Source organism: Athene cunicularia, assembly GCF_003259725.1.
Source record: "Athene cunicularia isolate RWA chromosome 11 unlocalized genomic scaffold, athCun1 chr11_part1, whole genome shotgun sequence".
NCBI classification, from domain to species: Eukaryota; Metazoa; Chordata; class Aves; order Strigiformes; family Strigidae; genus Athene; species Athene cunicularia.
Genome location: NW_020799113.1, coordinates 19,389,996 through 19,399,810, shown reverse-complemented (window position 1 = coordinate 19,399,810; position 9,815 = coordinate 19,389,996). Strand labels below are relative to the sequence as shown.

General features: G+C 58.4%; 1 protein-coding gene across 5 annotated transcripts; it reads left to right on the top strand.

The window, feature by feature from the left end:
• The first annotated feature begins 7 nt into the window (after window positions 1-7).
• Window positions 8-9,538, top strand: ELMO3 (engulfment and cell motility 3). 5 transcript variants are annotated; one of them, XM_026856489.1, is made up of 20 exons: window positions 8-93; window positions 170-210; window positions 360-432; window positions 509-559; window positions 1,020-1,189; window positions 2,036-2,135; window positions 2,240-2,391; window positions 3,180-3,258; window positions 3,904-3,954; window positions 4,295-4,417; window positions 4,583-4,714; window positions 4,953-5,057; window positions 5,744-5,852; window positions 6,066-6,202; window positions 6,295-6,458; window positions 6,592-6,704; window positions 6,949-7,053; window positions 7,394-7,476; window positions 7,742-7,822; window positions 8,020-9,537. In XM_026856489.1, exons 1-20 carry the CDS (start codon window positions 16-18, stop codon window positions 8,230-8,232), a joined length of 2,160 nt encoding a protein of 719 aa, XP_026712290.1. In that variant the 5' UTR covers window positions 8-15; the 3' UTR covers window positions 8,233-9,537. The 5 variants fall into 5 exon arrangements, with proteins under 5 accessions (XP_026712290.1, XP_026712292.1, XP_026712291.1 ...); XM_026856491.1 differs by having other exon boundaries at window positions 7,742-7,815; window positions 8,020-8,159; XM_026856490.1 differs by lacking the exon at window positions 6,949-7,053 and having other exon boundaries at window positions 8,020-9,538.
• The last annotated feature ends 277 nt before the right edge of the window (window positions 9,539-9,815 follow it).

The window sequence follows — 9,815 nt, the reverse complement described above, 5'->3', positions numbered from 1 at the left end:
CCGGCCGCGGGAGCCATGCCGCCGCCCAAGGACGTGGTGAAGATCGCCATCCAGATGGTGGGAGCCATCCCGCAGCTCATCGACCTCCAGCAGGTACCGCCCGGGCCCCCCCAGGCCCCCCCGCCCCGCACTCCTGACCCGCAGCTCATGGCCGACCTCTCTCTTGCAGACCAAGCCCCTCGCCTCGGTGCTCAAGGACGTCTGCGATGCGTGAGTACCGGCACCCGTCGCTCCCCTCTTCCGCACGGGAAAGGCCAGAACTTCCCGCCGGGTTGTGACAGCCGCAGCTGGGCTGCCGCTGGCCCCGTGGCGACCGGCAGTAGCCACACGGTGCTGTGACCAGCCACCCGTCCCCACAGGTGGAGCCTGCCCAACGCCGAGCACTACGCCCTGCAGTACGTGGATGGACGGCAGACCTACATCACCGAGTCGGTGAGACACCCCCTGGGCTCTCCCCGGCCCCACCCGTGTGGCCTTCACCAGCTCACCGCTTCCCTTCTCCTTACAGAATCGCGGGGAGATTAAGAACGGGAGCATCTTACGGCTGACCACCTCCCCGGTACGTCCCTCTGTCCCTCCGTCTCCTTCTCTGCCGCGTGCTCTGGTGGGCTGTCGCCCTGCAGTGGGGCAGTGCGGTGCTCCAAGCCCTCTGCCGCCTCGCTTGGTGACTTCTGGCTCATGATGGCTCCTCTCGGTGCCTCAGACCCAGCAGAAGTAACACAGGGAGGAGACCTGTCTCAAGCTTCATTCTCCCTCGACAGAGCTTGGGGGAGTTTGAAGAGAAACTGAATCATCTTGAGATGCTTTGGACGTGTGGGCCAACTCATCAACCAGCTTGACCTCCTTCCTCACCTCTTCCTGGTCTCTGCTCTGGTGGCTCTGTCTTGGTCCAGCTCCTCCCTGGGGCCACTCTAGCCTGAGCCTCCTTCCAAAACTTGTGCTTAAGCTCTTCCAACCTTCTCCAAGCTTGTCGCTGTCTTTCGATGAGCCCCTTTGGCTTGATTTTTCCTTCCTGGTAGGACCAAGAAGCAGAGCGATTGTACAGCGGGATCCAGAGCAACAACTCAGATGTGAAGACTGACTCTCTGAAGAAGCTAGCAAACCTCTCCCAGGATGTTACCTTTGCTCAGGAGTTCATCAACAGGAATGGCTTGAAACAAATCTTCTATATTGTGGAAGAAGGGAACGAGTGAGTACCAGGAGAGGACTTTCCTTGCAGTTCTTGATGTTTCTTCTCCCTTGCTAATGCTGCGTGAGCTCTAAGGTGGGTGTTGGAGTTGACTCTCTTTGTGGTCCTGCCTCGTTGATCCCTGTGTGTGCAGGGCAGTGCTGGCAGCAGGCCGCTTGGCTGCAGGCTCCTTACCTCCAGGTACATGTGTTCCCACATGCTGGCAGCCTGGGGAAGGTCCCCACGGGTCTGTGGTCCTGGCTCCTCGTGAATGTGCTCAGACTTGAACCGCCTGGATCACCTGCAGTCTCATGGGTTTTGCTACCAGGAAACCCCCTGTGATGATCCCAGCCTCCACTGCTGCTCATTTTGCCACCCTGAATAGTCCCTCTGCCCCGAGGGTTTAGCTGTGAGAGATTTACAGGCAGCTCGAGAAAACCCTGGTTGCCAGATACTAGTGCTTACTTGACTCTTCCAGGATGTGATGGCACATCTCCTTTGAGCTCCTTACCTCACAGAGGGTGTGGAGCCTAACACCAGGCAGCACAGTGTGTGTTTCTTGGAAGCAGGGGGAGGGATTTGGGGTGGCTTGTCTTTCTCAAGGCCTTGACTGCAGTGATCTTTGTACCGTGGTAACGCAGCTTTCCAGAAACTGGAACTTCCCCTGCCTTGACTTCCTTGGATGACTAAGCGAGAGTCTGATTTCTTAGGAGTCTTTTTCCTTTCTTCTCCTGTTCACTGCTATCTGCTTCTCGAGCTGTTTCTAACGTACCCACCAACATGCAGCTGTGCTCCCCTCTTATTGTGGTGACTCATGGTGGGGTATCTGGAGCCATCCTCACTGCATTTGCTTGTCTATCCCTCCAGTACAGGGGAGATGATAGCTCACACCCTGAAGGCCTTCATGGAGCTGATGGAGCATGATTTTGTTTCCTGGGAGACTCTTAGTGCAGCCTTCATCAAGAAGGTAAGCGCCTTCTACAGGCTCCACAGCTTGTACCCTTGGGATTCCTTGTTGGCCTTGTCACCAAGGCTCAGCCTGCCACTGACAGGTGGTTTTGTGTCTCGTAGATAGTGAGTTACGTCAATATGAACACGGTGGATGTGTCTGTCCAGCAGCTCTCCTTATCCATCTTGGAGAACATGGTGCCTACCAGTCGCCTGCTCTTTGAACTAGTTAAAAAAGAAGTGACACTGGATCGTCTTCTCACCCACCTGCAGGTGTAAGTGGAGAGGCCAGAGCACTGTTTGCCCCATCCCAAAGCCAGTGGGGATGAGACAGTGGAGGAGATTTCTCTGGGTCTTGATGATTATCCCTGGCACAGTGTTGTATTGTCTCTTCCTAAACAACTTGTGAGTGGGCAGTGTGTCCTGTCCCGCTGCTGGGGGAGGGATGGACCCTCCTGAAAACCATCCTGTTTCCAGGTCAGATTCCTTCATGGCCTCATTCATGGCCTGCTTTGCTCAGATATCCTGGTTCTTTAGCCGACTGGCATTTTTTCTGGCACTGGATCTTCCTTCCCTTTCCCCAGTGTATTTAGGAGCAGTAGTAAGTTCCCTGCAACTTGGGAGGGGTGGTGCTGTACTGAACAAACAAAGTTTGTTAAATCCCTCAGCTAAGGCGGGTTCTCTGTTCCCTCATCTGCATCTCTTCAGTTTGAAGGTTTTTCTTTCTAGAAAATAGATAGGCTCATGCCCAGGGCTCCTGCCAGAGGGGAGTCTTCTGCTCACCCTGGGTTTTCCTGCACCTCCAAAATGCTGCACCCATGGGCGTATGCAGAGAAGTATTTGACCATGGGTGCTCTGCAGTCACAGCTCCCTGTGAGGAGACCACCTCACTCCTAGCCTTGCTGTCAGCAGCTGCTTACTCAATGGCTCTGGCCTCTGTGGGTCCCCAGCTCTGGGCAGTGAGGTCCAGCAGTGAAGTGGGGAGAGGACTCTGCCTTGGGGAAGGGCACGACTACCCTCAGAGCTGGTGACTCTCCCCATCCTCCTCATCCTCCTCCTGCAGGACAAATGCCCAGCTGCAACTGAAGGCCATGGCCCTGCTGATTGCCCTGCTGCTGGCTGCGACCGATGCTGAGCGGCGGGTAAGGGGCTCCTCTCTGTCCATGGGCAGGAGGCAGGGCTGGGTGATGGCAGGGCAGTGGGCACTGCACATCCAGGCACCACTGTGCCCTTGTCATGGGGGTGCTCTGCTGAGAGGCCTCAGCTGACTCAAACCCCTTGGAGTAATTTGGTGGGGATGTAAGATCTCAAATGACAGAAGTGTCATGGCTGGTGGTGCCAGAGTGACCGTGATGGCCCATATCCAGTGCCTGGCACATCTGAGCCATCACGTCTGGGCCCTGCTGTGAGGTGGGGTCTTGGGCAGCTGGGTCCTCTGCTGTAGTATTTGTGTTCTCTGGGATGGTGGGGCTGAGAGGTGCCCAGAGAGGTTTCAATTCAGTGTCTTCTCTCTTGCCTCTTCTCCTTGACTGACACAGCCTGTCCTGGCAGCCTGGTGGGGCAGGGTCTGTTTGGGCCACCCTGGGGTGGGCTAGGGCAGTGAAAGCTGGGGGCAGATCTCACTGGTGTCACTCCTGAGGTTGTTGGATCCTTTCTGTTCCCACCCTGCCTGTGGCACGACACCAAGCTTAGTGGGGATGTGAGGGCTGCAAAGGGAACACATTTTTTTGGGGGGAGAGAGTGGTATGTGGAGCTGGAGAATGTCTCATAGCTTCTTCCCTTCCTAGGACATGATGGACTACCTGAGGGAGAAGAACATCAGGCAGTTTATCCACAAGGTGAGGATCTGGGGTTGTGCTTCATCCTCTGCCCTTTCCTCCCCAGCCCCTGTCCCCTCAGCTCCAGCTTTTGGTGACTGTGCCTGGCTGGGTTGCTTGCGTGCCCCACACCCCTTCCTTGATGCCTCCTGTGGGTGCTGCCACCCACGTGCCCAAGGTTGCACCTTTGGCTGCCCTGTGGTTCAGTGTGCCCAGCTTTTGCTCAACCCTGACGGGAGCTGCCCACTTCCTAACACCCATTGAGCAACAGGACCTGCTGGGCTTTGGCTGTTGGGCCCTGGGCTTGGAGGAACTGGGAGCAGCAGCTGGGGGGAACCTTCTCACTCATGGTCTCCTGCAGAACATCATCCACAGCTCGGAGCCGCTGGGGGACGAGATGGCCCATTACCTGTATGTGCTGCAGTCTGTCAGCCTCAACCTGTGCGAGCGCCGCATGAGGACCTCCATGGATCCCTACTCACAGGTCTACGAGCAGTCTGGCCTGGGCTCTTCCACTGGTGGAAGTAGAGGCGGGTGAAGGTTCACCTTTGTCTGAACCCAGCACATTTGATTTAATGGCTGGTTTGTCCTGGGAGAACCTGCTTGCGTGGCGCTGACCAGCACCCCCTCCTCTCCGCTCTCCCTCCAGGAGCAGCGGGAGCTCCTCCAGTCGCTGCGTCAAACAGCCTTTGAGTCGGAGAGTGAGGCACCCGCCAGCAACTTCAGCACTGAGCGCCGGCGGTCCCTGTGCGCCAAGGAGTTCCGCAAGCTGGGATTCATGGTGCGTCCCCCACCGGCCCCTCCCCAGCCTCACACTGGCTCTTGCCACGCAGCCTCGGCAGCACCTGAGCCTGGTGTCCCTGTCGATGCCACCGTGCAGTACCTCCCTTCTGCTCCCTCGGTGCTCCTGAGTGCTGCGGAGCTGCTGCGACTCAAAAGGCAAAACCCCATGACTGCATCTCTGCTGCTTGGAGAAGAAAGCAGCAGTTGCTAAATTGCATCTTTTTGTGTTCACCTAGAACAACAGTAACCCAGCGGAGGACCTCCGCCGTGCCCCACCAGGACTCCTCGCCCTCGACAACATGGTGTATTTCTCCAGGCACACCCCCAACGCCTACAGCAGGGTGCGTGCTCTCTCCTGGAGATCAACCTGGTGGAGAGGTGCTGGTGGATCTGCACCTTCCCCTTTCCCCTTCTTTTTCCCCTTTCCCCTTCTTTTTCCCCTTTCCCCTTCTTTTTCCCCTTTCCCTTCTTTTTCCCCTTTCCCCTTCTTTTTCCCCTTTCCCCTTCTTTTTCCCCTTTCCCCTTCTTTTTCCCCTTTCCCCTTCTTTTTCCCCTTTCTCCTTTGTTACCTGTCCTTGGCCAAACCCAGGCAGGGATGTCCCTGTTGGGCAGGTGTCCTACTATTACCCTGTTTCAGATGAAGCCAAGTCCTCCCTGTGGGTAGGAGCAGGTGTTTGAGGGCTGGTGGCACTGAAGAGTCCCCATAATTTTTAGTGTTTTACCCACAGCTGGGTTTCTAGGCCTTGTTCATGTCTGATCAGACCAGGGCAATTTGGGCAAAACCAGCAGAGCATGAGCCACACTTCAGCCTGCTGTGTCTGTGATCAGCTCCTGCACTGTGGCAAGGGAAGGAGGGGACTGGGGCTGGACTTTGGGGAGAGATAACTAGTTGTTAGAGGTGGCTTCACCTGGGGGGACAGTTCAACCAGGAATTTCAGGAGGAGCATGGGATGCCTGAGCCCCACCACTGGGGCAGCCTCCCGAGTCCGTGGCCAACGTAACACAAAGCAACGGCCCTCTCCTCCAGTTTGTCCTCGAGAACAGCAGCCGGGAAGACAAACACGAATGCCCCTTCGCTCGAAGCAGCATCCAGCTGACCCTGATCCTCTGTGAGATCCTGCACGTTGGAGAGCCGTGTATGTGTGTGCCCCAGCTTGCCCACCTCCCTGCCCTGCTGCCGGCCGGCTGGCAGGAGCAGGAACAAGCTTCCAGGGCAGGGCACTGTGCATCTGGTGTGGCCGACAGCAGGGGAAGGGGAAGGAGGGCTGGGAAATGTCCTGGTTCTCCTGGGCACTGAAATCCCCTGGAAAAACTGGGGAGTCTGGCATCATCTGTCCTTTTCACCACAGGCTCGGAGACGGCTCAGGCCTTTTACCCTATGTTCTTCGGGCAGGACCATTTCTTTGAAGAGCTCTTCTGCATCTGCATCCAGCTGGTGAACAAGACCTGGAAGGAGATGCGTGCTACCCAGGAGGACTTTGACAAGGTGCGGGGGGATGCTGAGCTGTGGGCTGTGCATAAATTCAGGGGCTCTGGGGAGCGTTACCAGACTGGGGGTGGTGTGCTGGGCCCCTGCAGGTGCTGCAGGTGGTGCGGGAGCAGATCACCAGGACCCTGTCCCTCAAACCCACCTCCCTGGAGCTATTCAAGACCAGAGTGAACGCGCTGAACTACAGCGAGATCCTGAAGCTGCGGCAGACGGAGCGGCTGCACCAAGAGGAGACACTGGCTGTGCCTGTGCTGTGAGTGGGCTGCGGGCAGGGAGCCAGAGCTGCGGTGGGGGACTGGGCTGTGGGGGAGACGCCGTGGGGTGGGGGAGGTCAGCAAGCGCCTGTTGAAGTGACCGTGCTCCTCTTCTGCTGGCTTCTGTCCCAGGGAGTTGCGTGAGAGGCTGAAGCCGGAGCTCCTGGAGCTGATCCAACAGCAGCGCCTGCTGCACCTCTGCAAGGGCACCCTCTTCCGCAAGATCAGCAGCCGCCGCAGGCAGGGTGAGTGCTGGCCCTCTGCTCCTGCGAGTCCCGGGAGGGGGTTAAAGGCTTGTCCCCACTTCCCCTGACACTGGGAAAGTCACAATTAATCTGCAGGGAGTAGCATGCCCGGCTCCCTGGACCGACAGCGTGGGCTCACCCATGGGGTGGGATGTGCTGATGAGGGGGCAGCTCTATCCACGTGGGGATGGGGGGACCTCAGCAGCAGGGGGCTGAGCATTTCCGAACGGCCCTTCTGCTGCAGACAAGCTCTGGTACTGTCGCCTGTCACCCAACCACAAAGTGCTGCACTATGGGGACGTGGAGGAGGGGGTGCACTCTCCCCCCATCGAGAGCCTGCCAGAGAAAAGTAGGTGATGGAGGGAAAGAGGGGGTGAGAAGGAGGGAGGGGAGCCCTCTGCCCACCCCAGCTCTGACCTGCTGGGCGTGCCTTAAGGTGGGAGTTGCCCCTCTGCCTGGCTGCCTGGCCCAGTGGCCACTGGTACCATGGGTTTGGGAGTTGTGGGAGTTCAGGCTGGGGCAGGCTGGCTCTCCAAAGGATGCTGCAGAGTGGCTTGAGCCCCCCCACCCTGAATTGCGGGTGGCTGTGAGCCCCGACACTTGGGCTCTGCTGGGCTCTGCACACCGGAGACCTCGGGGAGAGGAGAGGAGAGGAGAGCGGGCCCTTACAGCTCCTCCGCTTGCCCCAGTTCCTGTGGTGGACATGAAGATGCTGCTCATGGGGAAGGAGTGTCCACACATGAAGGAGAAGAGCTCTGGGAAGCAGAACAAGGTCAGCACCTCCCACCCCACCTTGCGCAGGGGGCCCAGCACCCTCCCCTCTCGAGCTGCTGCTGATTTTTGGTGGTGGGTGGATGGTGCCAGGTTGGGTGGTTTCACAGACAGTGGCAGGTTTTTCATGTGGTTTGAGACTGGAGACCTCTTGGGTCTTCTGGGGCACAGAGGAGGCAGCTGGGAGGCAGCTCCTGCTCTGAACCCCACTGGGGCTGGAGAGAATCCAGCTGAGAAGCTGGCTACCCCCTGTGCTGAACCCGCAGGATGTCCTGGAGCTGGCCTTCTCCATTGTGTATGATGTGGAGGAATACTGCCTTAACTTCATTGCTCCCACTCGGTATGAGGTGAGGTCCAAGGGCCCCCTGGGGAGGCACGCTGTGGCCAGATATCCTTGCCAGGGGATAGCAGGTGGAAAAGGGGGTGTGTGTGTCCCAGCCCACCCTCCTGGGATTCCCTGGGGTGGGACCCACGGACAAGGAAGAGGTGGACTCTCCAGCTGCCCAGGGCTGGTGCCAGAGATGCCCGTGCTCTGCTTCCCTAGTTCTGCCTCTGGACGGATGGACTGAACGTGCTCCTGGGCAAGGAGATGATGAGTGAGCGAACGCAGACAGACCTTGATGTCCTGCTGTCCATGGAGCTCAAGCTGCGGCTCCTGGACCTGGAGAACATCAGCATCCCTGACACCCCCCCTCCCGTCCCAAAGCCCCCCAGCAACTTAAATTTCTGCTATGACTTCAGCCACACAGAGCAGTGAGCTCCTCCCTGTGCCCCATTGCCCTTTCTATGCCCCCCAAAATCAACCCCCGGCTCTGTCCTCCCATCTCCTGCCCAAAGAGGCGAGCTCAGGTGCTGCTGGCTGGGGGCTGGGGTGTGTGCTGCCTGCACCTTGCCCATCCCAGGGCAAACCTCCCACCCTTCCTGTCTATGTCCTGCCCTCTTGTGAGAGCACAGGGCTGAGCTACTGAGCCTCAGACTCCTGTTCGAGGGGGGGTGACCCAGCTGCTTTGCTCCCCTGCCACTGGCAGGTGAGACAAAATACTTTCCAGACAGCCAAGCCTCTCTGTGGTGGCACTGATCCCCCCGCCTCCACAGTCAGTCTTTGGGCACAGAGGGCAATCATGTGGGCAGGAATAAAGGTAAAAGCAGCCCTGGGGCAGCGCTACAACGGTACGAATCTGCACAGCCTGGCTCTTCTTGTCAATGTAGGGGATCCTTTCTGACCAAGAAGGGGGTTAGAAAAGGATAAAACCCTTTCTGCTCAGTTTGGCGATCAGGTAGCATCTCCAGAGAATGGTGTGCCTACCCAGCCAGGCCTGTGCTGCACTGAAACGTTTTTCTATGCTCCCACTCCTGAAAGGGGGGTGTTTAGGGTACAAGCCCCCTCTCCCAGTGCCATTCCAGCTGGGTGGGGGCTTGCTGCTGCTGTGCCTGGTGTGAGGAAGAGACCCTGGTCCGCCCTTGCTGCCCAGTGCTGCAGCACTTATGCGAATCCTGGTGCCTTCCCCCGCCCCAGGCGGGTACTTGCACACTTCAGCCATGCTGCTGCACTACCGCACCACGACAAGCTACCTCCTTCCCGGCCCCTACGGCTCCCACCCTGGCACCCTGCACCTTCTCGTGCCTACAGCTTCTCCCAGGGGTGTTGCGGTAACAACTGAAGCCGCAGGTCGCTGGGGCTCTGACCGTGCCTCTGCCTCCCGTCTGTTGGGACAATAAACACTTGTGGAAAACTCCGGGCTGTGTCTTTTCCAAAGGTTTGGGGAAGGGGTCAGGCTGACTGCGGGGCAAAAGGGCCAAAGCAGGCAAGACTGGGACTGTGCTGCAGCACTGGAGGAGCATGAAGAAGCTTGGAGGGTGGCTGGTAGGAAGGTTTTGTTACTCTGAGCAGGTATGGAGCTGTGTCACATCTGAGGATGGTGGCCTGGGGCTACAGCCAAGGCTGTTTCCAGCCCAGGAAGGTTTAGGAGCACTGCAGGTGCTCTCGGTGGCAAGTTGGACAGGTTCAGCTCCTGCAGGTGGGGCAGTGCTTCTTGGGCTTGGAAAGCAGCAGGTCAGCCCTAAAAAAGTCTGTTACAAGGAAAAGCACGGCTGCCGAAGGTGGTCTGTGGGGCTGCCACCCTGCAGGGACGGGCTCTGCCGCTCCAGCTGCACACGCTGGACCCCTCCCCGCAGCCAGTGGAGGTAACTGCGGGAGGCGAGGGCAACGCGGCTCACAGGGCTTCAGGTCAGGCTCTCGCTGGCTGGAGTGCGCTCGGACACCTTCTCCTGAGAGCCAAGGGAAGGCACCAGGCACGAGCGGCCGTACGGGAGGGGCTCGGGCGGGAAGGGCCGGCGCCG